Genomic DNA, 16,255 nt, shown 5'->3' with positions numbered 1-16,255 from the left:
ACCGCTGGCATCACAGGGTTCTCCACCACCTGTACCATTACCATAAATCATATAAGAAACTCCAGAACTCACAGAAATAAACAGAAACCATCTTAACTAAGAAAAAAATGGGGTGGATCATCGAAGCAGATGAGTTTAAGATTCTTTCAAAATTCAGAAACCACCTTAACTAAGAGAAAACCGACAAAAAGAATAGGAATCGTGACCACCCAGATAGTCAGAAATTGATTGAGATCACAGAAAACAAACCGAAGATCGCCTTAACATCACAGAAACAAGTGATCTAAGTGAAATTCAATAAGATAATCTCAAAATTGACCGAAAACGATCTCAATCATTGCGACAGACAAGCATAAATTCTCAAATCGGACCTTGTGAACGGATCCGGGATTGACTCTGTTGAGAACGTTGCAGAGGATGAGGCCGTTGCGGAGGGCCAAGCAGAACTCCTCCTCCGACGGCTCCGACGGCATCGTCTCCGCCGCGCCTTGGTCCATCTGCCTCAGCCATGCCGTCGCTTGGTACCTTCTCGCGGCTGATACAAAATATTTTGAATTTTTTTTTAAACCAAAAAATGAACATAAATCTCTCTCTCAAAGGAAACTTAAAGACGGAAACAATTTGGACCACAAAATTGACCAATGCCCCAAACTTAAAACTTGTATGGGCTTCGATAAGCCCAAACAATGTGTCAAAAAATATATAAATGCCACGTTTTAAATGAATAATTTAAATAAATGAAAGTATAACGTTTTTTTATTGAAATAAAACATATTCGGATCATTTTAAGAATAATTTAGGTGTAGTGTAGATTATTGTAATTAATATTCTCTTTATATTATCCTTTTATAAATTTTTATATATTTTTTCGTCTAGTTGAAAAAATGTGGAATGTGAGGAAAACACAAAAAATAAATGCATTTTATAACATTATTATTCGAGTCCTCCAATTTTTATTGGTACTGATGAGATTGATATATTACGTCAGTAATATATATTAGAAATGCATTTTTCTATAGAAACATTGTTTAGATGCCACACATCTCTAGCACCTTCTAACAAAAGGGTCAGAACCCAATATCCAATCAAACATTTTTAAAATTTTGTACTAAATTTTATAACCATGATTACTTCTAACGTGTATACATGGATATATGTGTGTATATATATATACACAAGGAACATAAAGTGACAATAGTTGTGGTGGGTATACCACCCCATGAATGCCATACCATAAAGCAAAGTTCTAAACAACTTTAGAAATATGATCCCAACATTTTGAATTATTATATTTTTTTTTATCTTTTGCCAATCACAACGTATAAAAGTATAAAACCAACGAATGATTCAAAGTAAATAAAAAAAATACATTGAAATTCAACTCTATTCATTGATCCACCATAAAAAAAAACGAAGCTGTTCTTTTACTATCACTAGATAATTTTTCAGACGTCCGGTTTTAACTATAAACTCATCTACTTTTCATAAATCATACACGAATTACATCATAATATCTTTTTATCCATTCATATATTTTCTAAAATGATTATTTATGGAAATCTGATATCATTTTAGATCTATATGTATATATAATGAGGAAATGAAGATTTAGTACACCGACCTGCCTCTTGAGCTTTCCTTAGAGCAAGCTCATAGTCACTGTTCCTTAGTTCTCCTTTGCTGCTTGACGCTAAAGGCTTTTCTTGTGGCATTCTCTTCTCCTCTCTCCCTTTCGTCTCGGATTATTATAAAGTTCCTGTGAAATCGAAATTAGTAACTTAAAAAGAAAATATTATCGAATATTACTATTATAAACAGTTAAAATTTGAGAAAACTGCATGTTATATAGCTCATATATAGAACCACCATTTACTTATATCTTATGCATTACCTTATATACATATATACATATATATATGCATTGATATCATTATCATCATCATAAACTGATGAAGAAACCTTCGAACAATTCATAGGATCGATCAAAGTATACATACATACCTTTGGTCAGAAGCCAAAGCTCAAAGCCTCAAAGGGACAAAGAGAACCTCGTCGTCTGATGTTTGCTTAAGGTTATATCGTATTTGGGAGGACAGCGAAGAAATTCATTGACCAGAAAAAGAAAATGGAGAATCAGATCAAAAGACAGGAGACAGTGAAGCAATTGCTGAGAGTTTATGCTCAAAAGCAAACACGAATCGTTGCTTTGTTCTGCCCGAACGTTAATCTAAAAGCGAAAATTCAAATAAAATAGAAAAAAAATTACCTCAACAAAAATTACGGAGGAGAAAGGACCTGAGAATGAGCTTCGCAGAAACTAGACAGCCGCAGAGAGAGAGAGAGAGAGAGAGAGAGAGAGAGAGAGAGAGTTGTGTATAGATTAGGTGATTTACTGCCTTTTGCACTTTTATAACGGGTGGAAACTTATTCTTTAATTATACTGTAAAACATAAATACGCCATGTTCGTTTTCTTAAAATAAAAAAAAAACAACAAAATAAAAACTATATATATGAGTATAATTTACTAATTTGAGAAAATAAGGGAACACTTATTTTAAAAACCCTTGTTCTATTTTTTTTATTATTGAATCTTGTATATAAATATCAGGATTCTAACAATAAAGGAAACATAAAACCATATATAATCATATGTGCGCGTGTGACTTTTCTGTTATATGATATAATGAAATTGATAAACCTTCCGGTTATCGTTACGTTATGACATTTTTTTTCCCTGGCTATAATGTAAGAATCAGAGTATTCTGAATGTGTTGACTTTGTGCCTACGTGGCGCGTATCGGGACAAAGTCAGCTAGTGCCAAGTCTGGTCTTCAGTGGGCCTACATGACAGTGGACCGAACCGCATGGTCTGGCCCAAATGATGTCATTTTTATTTATTTATTTAGGGATGTTTTATGTTTTTGGAATTTTTATCCTCGTAATTGTTTATACCGTATTTTCTATTGTTTTAAATAATTAATTAATAGCCAAATAGAATCATATTTTTGTGGCAATCAAGTGCTTTAATGTTTTTGGTTAGGTGAAACCATCCCTTTTTAATGAATAAAGAACACGAGAATTTCTTTCCGTAAAAAGAAAAAAGAAAAGAAAAAAGAAAAGGGTCGTCAATCTTTTGAAAATGGACAAGAGGTAAAATTACTTGAAACATGACTAGAGATACGTTACATAATTTTTACTTATCATCACATATTTTGGTAAAAAAAAAAAAAGAGGTTGTATTCTATTTATAAAATAAATTAATCTCAAATAATAGAAAAAATTATAGTAATTAAATACGTTTTCAATTTAGGTTATTTGGATTCCATTAGAATGTTCCAACCAGTTGTTTTCGATCGATTTTGCGGTTATTACTATATTTGAATTCATGGTAGGCTAAATTATATTTTAAAAAATATCACCTAACTATTTTGTTTTATAAATTAGATTTAGGTTATGTGATATATCTTTGTTCAATTTTATGAAGTCCAACCAAAATATTAACCTATATCTAATGGTAGGACAATAATAAAAAAAAAACACTCACAACAATAGCCATTGGGTATTATAGAAACGGCATAGGGATAGGGTTGGGAGAACGTTGGATCCAATGGAATTCAAATGATTACGGGCGGCACAAAAAGCTTGTTGTTATGTTGGCTTTTTCACATTCTAGTGGACCATTTAATTAGTACTAATTCTATATATATGTACCAAAACATTATTCCAGAGTGCATTTTCCACAATAATAAGAGACCTCACGAATTACACAATTGATCAAACTTATTAGAAAATGACATATTCAACATAAAAGCTACAAGTTCAAAATAAATATGATAAATAACGTGCATATTGAACCAATAAATATTTCAATTAGTTCACGTAATATTTATGTTGAATAAAATAAGTAGAATCGAAAATAACTTACAATTGTAAAACTTGTAAGTTGTAACATGTTCATCTACAATATGTACTTACACACACACACACACAGTATTGTTCATAAAAAAACAGCAAAAGCCAATGACATTGGCAAAAACAAAAGACTTGTGTCGACGAATGGATAAATGATAAAGATTTGATAACTAAAATTACAATAACAAAATAAAAAAAAAAACAATCACTTGGCTTCATATAGAAGTGTGTGTTGGGACGTGACAAAAGGCAATTAATTAGGTTTATTAAAAGATTAAAAATAACCATTACTACTAATCAAATTACTGTGAGGTTAAGGGGGAAAATGTGATGATTCGCTTTTTGTGTTGGTCGTTGGTCCATTAGTTCCCCCATCATTCGCGCATGAAATCTGAATCTCCCTCTTAAGTGTTTTTGCCTTTTCTTTTCCTTTAATTGCGCGTATTTGTCTATTTATTCTACACTCTCTCTATATTATTTTATTTTTGTGTGCGCAAATGCTAATACTAACTACTGAATCCTATTATTATTATTATTATTATTATTATTATTATTATTATTATTAAATTCTAAATTGTATATACCTGTTGTATAAATGTTATCTATATCATCTTTCTCTTGGCGACCAAAAATAAAAAAATTCTATAATCTTTACCAACAAAAAACAAGAATTTGTATTATATAATTCAAAATACACTTCATTTGAGCGTACACTTGACGCAAATGAATTTATAGATATATTATCGACCGTCCATTTCTGAGCAATCATCAAAATTGCGGAACCATAGAGCATACCAAACCGAAAATTATCCAGACCATACCCTCTCACTCAAGGAGAAGCTTTCTTTTGAACAATAAAAGTCCATACAGCTCTCTTCTGGTGTACATAACCATGAACCGTGGTTATGAGCAACAACCAAAATTTTTCAAGACTTTTTCAAAATTTTCGCCAATCAAGAAATTAAAGACCATATCTGGCTCGAACCGGGGAAAAAAAAATACTAATCTCATTACACGGTTTTCTCCCGTGCACATCAACGGCTGAGAATGGGCTTACTTGGGAGAGTCGGAACGACTCCAATATGATTGAGAGTTTACTCGTCGTCTGTTCCGAAATAACGGTCACCGAACTCGCCCATACCGGGAACGACTCTGAAGTCATCGTTTAAACCGAGTTCGATCTCAGAAGTAACGATCTTTATCCTCGGGAACCTCTTGCACACCACATGAACTCCCTGAGGCGCCTGTTACGTGACAAGACGTGAATTTAAAAAAACAAAGCTAATTAGAGAAGGAATGAGAGATGTAAAGGTGGAGACTTGATTCAACTTACAGATATTAGATTGAGAAATATAATGTTGGATTCAGGAACACCCTTGCTTATGAGCAGTTTTATTGCTTGCACCGCCGAGTTTCCTTCACAAAAAAAAAAGTTTTTTATATTCCGGGTATACTTCAATGGAAATGCGATGGGTTTTCCATGGAGAGCCCAGAAATGCGATGAGACGAATCAAGTTGAAACGGAGAAGAAAACTAAAACCTGTCCCAAGGATTGGATCCAGCAAAAGCACGTGCCTCTCTGAGATGTCTGATGGCAGTTTTTCGTAAATAAGCTGCGCCGTTGGTTCAAGCATTTACCAGAGAACAGTAAGGAGAGGAGAAGAGAGGCGAACCGATATTGTTCCTTAAAGCACACACAAAAAAAGGACAGAGAAGATAAGAATACAGACCTGTTGACCATTGTCGCCTTCTCTATGAATCAGAATCTTCCCGATCTTGATACCTTTGCAGCAAGCACGAAGAGCATTCTCCATGCTCTCACCACTGAAGGGTTTTGTTAAATGCATTGATAACATTGAATTATGAAATCAAAAGATGGAGACTTTAGATGGTCTCTGCCATTTTCAGATAGTGTAACACTACTGTTTGTAGATTTAATATCCTGGGTTGCTTTGTTTTGCTCACCTTCGTATAACTGAGACACCGCATAGCCTCTTACAGAAGTCCACACCCGAATAAACCGATCCTAGTTTACAACCAAAAGAAAAAAAAAGGAAAACCGAAAACCAAAGGCTAGCTAAGTTATCCACGAGTTTCATGCAGTGGAGTGACAACTGCAAGCGCGCGCACAGACACGCACATAAAAGCATTCACACGGAACGGAATAAAATTTGGTGAGCTTTACCGGTGGGAGTGATCACCTGCTTCTCTGTAAAAGGAAGGTGCCCGAGGCCATGTTCAACCACCTGGTGAAAAAAGAGAGAAATAGAATGAACAATGCAGACCAAACGAAACTCTGAAACTAAATTCCACCAACATAGGTTAAGAGATAGCACCTACCAAACGAATCAATCTGTCAGAATAGAAGACAAAATCATGGGTCGTAGTTTGAGCGTCTCGTATGAGAGTATGCATCCCACGTATCTGCAAGTAATGGCAAAGGCCAAGTTTCAAGGATCAATGCATTTGTTTACTAGCCGGAGAAATAATGTCGGTTGATTAGACAAAGGGAAGTAAAAAAGAACCTGAAACGTTGAGTGAATAACATAGAGGTTTGGGTATATTTTACAGAGGTCATGTTGACCGAGCTTTGTGCGGATGTGTTGCACAATCAAATCAATGGCAACATGGTTATCACCTCCACGGGGAATAATAATATCCGCGTATTTCTTTGTTGGGAGTATGAAATCCTCAAACGCGGGCTTGACAAACTTAGAGTACTGTATTGCCGTTTTATATATCAGCACCAAAGAGTAAAAGGAAAGTTATTCAAAAGGAATTCAAACTCTATTCTCCAAGACACAAAAAAAATGTAAGCAAACCTGGTCAAGTACTGTGGCAATATCTCTACCCTTCTGAACAGTATCACGCTTGATCCTCCTGGCTAGACGAACATCAGCATCTGCATAGAGAGTGTCATGACGTAAAATGAAAATCTGATGCTTTATGTGCTTACAGAGATACTGAAACCATTTATGCTACATGAGTAAGAGGATTAAGAATAAGTGGTCCGTATAGATTAAGACTAGACCTATATCTACGAATATCTTCATGTTCATCAGCTCTCGTACACGAGGGTCATGAAAAATAAGTATCCCTTCCAATATTATGACATCAGAAGGATTCACCTGCAAATATTTCATAAACAATGAATAGTTCACTCATGTTGCTCCAATAGGCATGGATGAACATACAATGTAATCTGAGAGCAAGACACACGGATATCAGAAATGATACAAGTGAATCAATCATTCATCAAAGAATCCAGTCTTTACAAAACAAGGTCAATCGTAAGTTTGAGTTTCTGCATGCATTTAACAAGTGATTGTTCAGCAAGAAGAAAGAAATGTTTTCTAAGAAAGACGGCCACGGAAATCTTATACTATTTCGGTCCCCAATAGAATAAAAGGATGGGAAAGAGGTTAGAGTATGTGGATGTCCAAGCATTAGAAAAGTGCATTTGTGTTCTGTCAAATATGAAAGAAAAACTTACCCTTCTAGGAGGGAAAACATTATTCTTGTAGCTCTTGAAATCATAGTTTGGGATATCTACTGCTTGTCCTTTCCTCAGTTTCTCCATGGAACATAACAGTTGCTCGGTGTCAAAAGCATCTACAAGAAAAAAAAAAAGCAATAACTCTCTGTAAACTGAGGCCAATTAGACTTATGTCCTACAGGTTTTCGAGAAGTGCTCACCAGGATGGTCGAAATTGTAGTCATTAGCTCTTGCAATTTCCTCTTCCGTCAGATTATGGTAAAAGGAATCCTGTCATAGGTTTTAAGCTTATGCATCAGAGCGGCCCGAAACTCACAATATGACATATGAGTCAATCATTCGAGTAACACTATATATCTACTAGTCAACAACTGCAAAACAAAAGCATACCCATCACGATCATGGAATTAGAGCTAGAGTCCTAATGGCTACAAGGTGTCCACATTCTGAGTACAACCCTCACCTGATTCACAACTACGACCCTTTGATCGTGAAGTTGCTGTATAATCATATCACAGACGGTGGTTTTACCTGATGCCGCTCCTCCAGCAACTCCTGGAACATCGCAAAAGTCCTATCAGGCTTGAAATTCTTATCTCTCAACACATAAATATACTCTGTAAGCAGATGAAACATATTCCAGATTTACTAAGCAACATTTCCAATGAAAGGAGATGGCAATTCTCACCGATCACGAAAGGTTGCCCGTGATGATCTTCGTCTGCAGAGGCAGTCATCTGCTCGGTTCTCGAACCTAAGCCATTCAATTGGTGAAATCCTGAGAAATGGACCTTTGATGATGCCTCTATCATATCCACCGCTGATTTCGAAGCCATTTCTACTTTCTACCACACCAACACAACAAATACAATCACAACTCACCAATGTGAAATAAAGTTGGGAGCTTTATACTTCACATTATCAGCCATCTACAAGCATACAAACAACAAAGGAACCCTGCTCTTGCTTTGTATGATTTCGCAGCCACAATTCCATGATGCCCATATCCCCAGATTCCAATTTCGAAAGCAAGAAAATGATGAAAATCTAAAGCTCATGTCATGATCAACCCAGATACCTCAGTTCTAAATAAGCTAAAACCGATCCCAATAGAAAACGCGAAAGAACAAAAAACAATTACTTGCAGAAAAAGAGCGAAGCATGAGCCTGAAAATCGGGATAAATCGACACATGCAAAGAACACAAATCTTCGATGATAACTAGAATCAGATGAATCAAATCCAACATGAAGAAAGCTTGATCACCTTGCAACAATGGCGATCGCCGACTGCTATCCCCCAGAACCACGAGATTCAACCAAAACGCCCAAATTGGAAGACAGAGCGAATCCAATCAGAGAGAGAGAGAGAGACGCACGCGCGGTGCCGGTGAAACTCTGATGAACAGACAACAACTTGGTTATATATATACGTACATGGGGATATGATATATGTTTTGTGTGTATATATGTGCATAGGCGTGTGGAGAGAGAGGGAGGGTGTGCAGCGGCGGAGGCGGGTTTTGCCAAAACCGGAGGAGGGTTCGATACATTTACGAGATTGCCCTTCACACAGATTTCGTGGCCCGACCTGACCTGCCATTTGACGACAATGGAATGGACGCAGTGGCAATTCTCGTAATTTCCCACGTGTTTCAGGCGGTATCACAAAAAAACAAAAACAACGTCGAGGTTTGGGATCGAGGATCCGCGTCAGCGCCAACTCAGAATGTGGCACTCATTTTTTGGAATGCGGGCCATTTCTTTTTTGAAAAATCTTATATGAAAAAAAGAAAATTAAAAGTTAATTTTTTTTTCTAATGGTTCCACGTGAGTTAGCCACGACATGGTACATATATCAATTTTATGTGATTATGTAAAATAATTTTTTATATTTTTTTAATCGAAAAATTCACGTGAGCTTTCGACCCAATCTACATCCTTTGAATACGTATTTTTTATTGCACCTCTCCCCTTACATGCGAGATCGAACGCTCAATCTAGACATATCTTGTGGCACTTCCAAAACCGTTGGACCACAAACATATGGGTAATAATTTTTGATGTTTCAAGTTAAAGGAGAGAATTTCTGGAAATGTTTGCTGTAATACTCTGTTGATCAAAGGATCAAAGGATCAAAGGACAGTTGCTTAAATACAATAGGAAAAAAATTATCTAATAAACCCTAACCTAACCAAACTAATAATTAAGCATAATTATTTCTAATAATACTTTTACTAATAATAATATGAATAGATAAATGAAAATGAGTTTTTCTTTTGTGTTGATGAGAATGTATTTATTCTAATTTTTAGAGAAATATTAACTATACGCTATATATAAATATTTAAAGGCTTCTATATTAAGTGATTATATTTGTGTATTAGTAAATTTGTCACAGGTTACTGTACTATTCATCAATTATTTTCTAAAAACATTGGAAACAAACAGTTTAGATGGGATGATCCATAAAATCCATATATATATATATATATATATATATGTATGTATATGCGTGTGTGTGTGGTTCATGCAGTCTCTATGCACGTAAAGGAATCACCTTTACGCAAAGCCCAAATGATAAATTCTCAAGCTTTCCCCAAATTATCGAAAACAATTGAATATTATTGTCTGGATTTATTGGAATAATTCTCTTCTTTCTTTTTCTTTTTTTTTTGCATTGAAATGCTTTCGCATAGATATGGGATCTTTGAGTTGCTTATCTGATCATCTGGACGCAGGATTTCGCGATTGGGCCGCGAAAACCGGCGTCTGCGTTCCTTTCCGCAAACGCCAGAATCGCTTCCCTCGATCATCACTACGATTTGACCGTTTAAGTTCGAACCATATATATATAGTGATGTAAAACGGGCTGGCTCGGACCGGCCCGTCTCGAACCAGCTCATTTTTGGCTCAGCCCGTTCGGCCCGTTTTTTTACGAGCTAGAAAAACTCTGACCCAGACCAAATTGTCCGAGCTCCGAGCCGACTCGCGAGCCAGCCCATTTTTATCTAATTATTCAAAAAAAATTTAAAATTACATGAAAATTAATCATTTAAAGTCTACATAACAATATTTTGAAGTCATACAATATAACATAAAATATTTAACATAACAATCCATAAAACTATATCTAAATCAAGAAAAATTAACAAAACCAAACCAACATAAAAAAATATAATACACCAACAACATCAAAATATAACAAAAAATATACATCAACATCAACATAAAAAGTGTCATACATCAACAACATCAAAATATAACAAAAAATATACACCAACATCAATATATCATGAATTTTAATTTGCTATATAAACAGAAGAAGTGTAGCTCGTGAGCCGGCTCGCGAACCGACCGAGCTAGCCCGGATGGGCTCAGACTCGTCGCGAGCTGGCTCGTTCGGCCCGTTTTTATTTGGTCTTTTATTTTTTCAGCCCAGCTCGATAAAAAACGAGCCAACCGCGAGCCAGCTCGCGAGCCGGGCTCATTTTGACATCACTATATATATATATATATATACATGGACGGATCTATTTATGTATAAGTGGGGGCACTTGCCCCCTTCACATTTATAAAAAAAATATATTACTTATAATTTGTAACAATGTCCTCATTAAGTGGTCTCTAAATCTTTGTTTTCAATTTTTTTCTTCTCCCAATCTCACATTCTCTTTCATTTTTAATTTTTTTTTCCAACTCCAAATTAATTCTATTTAATCTTTTATCAAATAAAAAAATTAAAAATTGTTCACTTATATAACAATTTTGAATCCAGCTAAAATAGTTTGTACAATCGAATTGATAATCAACTTTTAAATGATTGTATAGTTTGTTTTATATAAAAAAATATTTCAAACAATTATAAAGAAAGTTGTTATCGATAGATTTTAAAAAAAGAAAATTAAGAAGATAGAATTTAATAGTAAAACAAAAAATATTATTGTGATGATATATATATATATATATATATATATATTTTTTTTTATAAACGATTATATATTTTTATTAACTTTTTATATTATATATAATATTTTTAATTGTTACCCATTGAAAAAAAAATTTGGATCCCGCAACTGTATATATATACATATATTACAATCCTTACGTATGGTATGGAATGTGAATCGTCTTAATTTTGCTTTCGATGGAAAGCGAATGGTCTCTCTTCCTGCAATAATGATCTGTATTTTAACACCACGAGGTCAGTACTCTTGTCTAAAGGAAACAGTGAAGTGAAGCTTCTTCTCCAATGGCGGACGAAAAGGCAGACAGAGACATTCTCTTCCTTAAGCTCAACGGAGCCGAATATGGCAAGGAAAAATCCGTACGGCATTATTCATCGAATCACCAGATGCTACTTGTAGGAGAAGGAGATTTCTCCTTCTCACTCAGCTTAGCAAAATCCTTCGGCTTTGCTTCCAACGTTTGCGCTTCGTCTCTCGATTCGTACGGTACGCATTAATTGTTCTCTCGATCTTCATGTTCACATGCATGCTTTTAGGGTTTCTCTGTTGTTTTTTTTTTTGGTTTTGCTTTCATTTTCAGTGATTATCTTTCATCTGGCTCGACCATGTAAAAGTCGGCTTTTGAACTAACAAAGTCTTGAGCTTCAATATCATTTTCTGGTCGGATGTCTGATTATTATTTCATAGTATTTCTTGGTTTCCTTTGGTTCCTTATCTCTGGTTCTTTTGTAGCTGCTAGTTTTAGTTTATTTTCAGCTGTTTTATCATAAGATTCAAGGTCATAAGTAAGAGGTGTATACTTGATCTGGGTTTTCGTTTTAGCAGATGATGCAGTGAGAAAGTACAAGAACGCGAGATCAAACCTGGAAACTTTGAAGAAACTTGGAGCTTCTCTATTGCATGGTGTGGACGCAACGGATATGCATCTTCATCCATGTCTTAAGACGAGGAGATTTGATCGCATCGTCTTCAACTTTCCTCACGCGGGCTTCCACGGAAAAGAGAGTGATGCAAATCTTATTCGGTAAGTTCTTATCCATTTCATGTTCCAAGGTTTAAGGAACTGATATGTATTTTATCATTCTCCCACATGAAAAATCTGGTGCAGGAAGCACAGAAAACTGGTAGGGGGATTTTTCAGTTGTGCAAGCCGGATGTTGAGGGAAGAGGGAGAGGTTCATGTCTCTCACAAGAACAAAGCACCCTTCTGCAACTGGAATCTCGAGGAACTAGCTAGCAGAAGCTGTCTTGTAATGACTAAACGTGTCGAATTCAAGAAGGAATATTACCCGGGTTACCAGAACAAGAGAGGAGCTGGCTCTAGATGTGATGAACCCTTCATTTTGGGATCTTGTAGTGTTTTTATGTTCAGATTTTCTTCCATAGCCAAGGAGATTTATGCAGAGAAGATTAAATGGAGAAACTTGGGGAGCAAGAAAGCCAATAATTCTCGTCGGATTTTAACTCCAGCCATGAATGATCAACCGGAAGACTGGTCCCGTCTTTCTTATCGCCTGGAGAGTCTTCTGGATCAAGAAGTAAGGCAAAGGCCCTATCCATATGATATTCGGAATAAGCTCAGTAATGATATTCAGATGCAATATCAAGGTGTTCCAGATGGATTAAGACAAAGACCCGTCTCTGATATAGGGTTTCACCAAAGCATGACTCGTCATATGCAGTTCGAAAATGCTTCAGCCCTAGCAAGGCAGATGCCAGTCTTATCTAGTAGTGTTATGCTGTGCCGAGAAAAACGGACTCAGGCAAATGAGGACAGGTATGTATACTCTGCAAGAAACCGTCTTCTACCTCGAGATTTTCCTCTTGAACCGAGTCTTAATCGCCGAGAAGAAGAGTTGTATGGAAGAGGTTACGTCCATGGTTTAGGGACTCGAGGTCTTGAAGGGCGCCTTTATGAACCATTGGACTCTTTTCACAACCGCCCTTCAAGCTTTCCTGTAATACCAAAGTCACGTTCTCGAGGTCATCAAATGTACAATGGGGATCTGCCAAGAACTTCAACAAGCGAGAGGTAAAGTCTTTGAAAGTTGCTTTTATATATATATATATATACACACACACATGTATACTGTTGTTGCACATTCTGAATTCTAAAGTGGTTGGAGTTCTACAGGTACTGCAGTCTTGAAAGGTTCAATGTTGAGAATCACAGAAGAATCAAAGCAGGTTTTGCTTCCCCGCCAAGGCGAAGGCGAAGGCGATGGCATTCGTTTCAAGAGACGCAGTAAGAGAAGATAAAGAATGTGTAAGAGCGCAGAACCATATATACGATCTTCATACATCTTTTGTCATTGAAGAGTTTATCAGATCATATAATATATAATCATAGACAGGCCTCTTCAGATATGTTTTGTCTGGAAACTATATGTTAAGCGATATTCCAAGTTTGGTAACATTCTAGTTTAGCGATCTTAGTGTCTTGCTATAATTTTGCCAACTACAAATCCAAAGCCAAGACTATGAAAATTGCGAATGGAACATCTGGTAACCTCTTTGCTTTCTCCACAAGTTAGGGTTTCCTCACAGACATACTGTTGGAAAAATCAATCCAAAGACATAATTATTTATTCTGTGTAAGGGCTGGCGTATGTAACTAAACTATAACTGAAGTTATATATGTATATATAACTAAACAGCCAGGAGTTGGTGGTCTGGTGTTTGTGTTTGTGGAACACAGAGTGCTAGCCACGTCCAAAGTTCGAATCCTGGCAATCACATATTATCAAAAAAAAAATGTATATATAACTAAACATCCATGGCAATGGGATTCAGTTTCTTGATCAGTTTCATAATCGTCCCTTCCCAATTGCTATTTTCCAAGGTCAAGCAGTTTCAGACAACAATAAATTTGCCAAAAATGGTATCTTCGAACAAACTTCGAACCAAAACCACAGATCTCTCTGTGAAATCTTGGGCATTTCGTTTCTTTAGGGTTTCAGTATAAATCTCGTCTGACCACCCGAATCCCCTATCCTCCTATCAGCTCCCAGACGATCGGACCTTGCAAAGATGAGCCCCTTCGCCGGAGTTCTCTTCCTTTGCTTCGTCTCTCTCTCTGCCGCCGTAAATGCCGAAAGCTCCGGTCTGATATCCGATCTCTGCAGACACTCTGAGGATCCCGTTTTCTGCGTCTCGAGCCTCCAGACTCCTCCCGATTCCGGCGAGCGCGCCTCCACGTCGAACCAGGTCGAGACCATAGCGATCTCAGCCGCGTCGGCGAGCGCCTCCGCCACTTCCGTCTACATCAAGGAAAAGCTCCGGCGACAGGATCTGGAGCCGGCGACGGAGGACACTCTCGAGGATTGCCTGAAGAACTACCAGGACGCGGCGGAGCAGCTCGACGACTCCCTTGCCGCCCTCCTCGCTAACTCCTACGCCGACATCGACGCTTGGATCGACGCCGCCATCAGCGCGGTCGAGACATGCGGCAGCGCGTTGGAGTCACGCGCCGGGAGCGATGACGAGCTCTCGAGGAGGAACGCTGTTTTCTTCAAGCTGTGCAAGAACGCTGCGATGATCAATAAAATGTTGACTTGAGAGGACAATCCAAAAAAAAAACACACACACACAATGGATTGATGAGTTGTGATTCTGAATGTAGAGAGTTATTGTTGTATTCGACGAATGGTTAAGTAAGTATATATTGAATGTCTCAAAAGGAACGACGGGAGGCACTGTTGAATAAATTGAATCGAAATATTATTATAATTTTTTAAAATTAGTTAGTTAGTGTTACGAGTGTTGTAATTCATTAAACACCAATACTATATATTTCTTTTTTTTTTAAAATCTAGCTTTCAGTTATATAAAACTTTGTACCAATTAATTGAATCGTGTATATGCTATATAACACGAGTCGAGACCCAATAAACGATTTTTATTGTGATTATTATTTTTTAGAAAAAAATCCTAAAAATTCTTAAACTTCTAATTTGTAGTAATATTAATTCATAAACTTGTAGAGTTATCTATTAATTCTCAAACTTACAAAATTGAACACGTTAAATCCTGAACTTGTTAAACGATTCTATAATCGTCCATAACATTATTTGATAAAAAAACGCTACGAACGATTATAGAACACTTTAACAAGTTAAAGATTTAACGTGTTTTGCAAATTAATAGACAGATCTACAAGTTTAGGAATTAATATTACTCCAAAATACAAGTTAAGAAATTTTTAAAGTTTTTGTGAATAAAATATGAGTATCTTTTAATTTGTAAATTGATTATGAATTGTTTTATAAAAAATTATATTAAAAAGAATATTTCTAAATTAAATGTATTTTTTTTCAAATATCTTTTTAATATATTTTTTTCTCAAACAATTCATAATCAATTTAGATTTTGAATATTTAATAGAAAAACTACCACTATTAAATTATTTTTTCTATACCAAAATATAGGTGTTATTATAACAAAATGTACTGATGTGATATTGCATGTTTTTTATAATTTCAAAAAAGTTCGTGTTTCCTCTATTTTAAAATTATTGTAAAAGATTTTAAAATTTGGGTATAAAATTATATAACTAAAGTCGTTATATATATATTTATATGTGTATTTTTACATGATTCACGCTATGTCATAATTTGGCAGTTCATAGTAGTACTTAGTTAGGCTACTCCTCTTCTTGTAATTCAGTATCTTATCTTTTTATTTTTTTAGAGAAAAATCCTAAAAATTTCTGAACTTGTATTTTGAAGTAAAATTAATTACTAAACTCTTAGAGGTGCATATTAATTCTCAAATTTACAAAATTGAACATGCTAAATCCTGAACTTGTTAAATGATTCCGTTATCGTCTATAGTGTTATTTGGTTAAAAAAACCAGTTAATCGATACGACGTGGCGTTTGA

At 35.7% G+C, this 16,255-nt stretch overlaps 4 protein-coding genes across 4 annotated transcripts in view; 2 read left to right on the top strand and 2 right to left on the bottom strand.

The window, feature by feature from the left end:
- The window catches only part of LOC104822716 (kinesin-like protein KIN-14F), a 7,520-nt gene extending 5,448 nt beyond the window's left edge, over positions 1-2,072 (bottom strand). The window contains 4 exon segments of the mRNA XM_010554045.1: positions 19-29; positions 372-535; positions 1,622-1,756; positions 2,002-2,072. Of these exon segments, the coding sequence (XP_010552347.1) occupies positions 19-29; positions 372-535; positions 1,622-1,712 (266 nt within the window). The 5' untranslated portion in view covers positions 1,713-1,756; positions 2,002-2,072.
- A 2,633-nt stretch (positions 2,073-4,705) lies between these two features.
- Positions 4,706-8,963, bottom strand: LOC104822714 (uridine kinase-like protein 3). The gene is made up of 15 exons (XM_010554041.2): positions 8,675-8,963; positions 8,098-8,254; positions 7,873-7,964; positions 7,610-7,679; positions 7,407-7,525; positions 6,945-7,041; positions 6,736-6,815; positions 6,439-6,633; positions 6,254-6,337; positions 6,099-6,159; positions 5,879-5,939; positions 5,644-5,737; positions 5,454-5,526; positions 5,247-5,329; positions 4,706-5,157 (listed from the first exon to the last, which is right to left on the bottom strand). The coding sequence occupies exons 2-15, from the start codon at positions 8,243-8,245 to the stop codon at positions 5,008-5,010; spliced, it is 1,407 nt and encodes a 468-aa protein (XP_010552343.1). The 5' UTR covers positions 8,246-8,254; positions 8,675-8,963; the 3' UTR covers positions 4,706-5,007.
- A 2,696-nt stretch (positions 8,964-11,659) lies between these two features.
- Positions 11,660-13,634, top strand: LOC104822783. The gene is made up of 5 exons (XM_010554129.1): positions 11,660-11,861; positions 12,201-12,399; positions 12,484-13,152; positions 13,346-13,407; positions 13,510-13,634. Exons 1-5 carry the CDS (start codon positions 11,660-11,662, stop codon positions 13,632-13,634), a joined length of 1,257 nt encoding a protein of 418 aa, XP_010552431.1.
- Positions 13,635-14,195: 561 nt separating this feature from the next.
- On the top strand, positions 14,196-14,933 carry LOC104822713. Its single transcript, XM_010554039.1, has one exon. The coding sequence runs from the start codon at positions 14,406-14,408 to the stop codon at positions 14,931-14,933; it is 528 nt and encodes a 175-aa protein (XP_010552341.1). The 5' UTR covers positions 14,196-14,405.
- Positions 14,934-16,255: the final 1,322 nt, after the last annotated feature.

The sequence above is a fragment of the Tarenaya hassleriana genome, unplaced genomic scaffold (genome assembly GCF_000463585.1).
Source record: "Tarenaya hassleriana unplaced genomic scaffold, ASM46358v1 Cleome37, whole genome shotgun sequence".
NCBI classification, from domain to species: Eukaryota; Viridiplantae; Streptophyta; class Magnoliopsida; order Brassicales; family Cleomaceae; genus Tarenaya; species Tarenaya hassleriana.
This window is presented reverse-complemented; position numbering and strand designations above follow the sequence as displayed.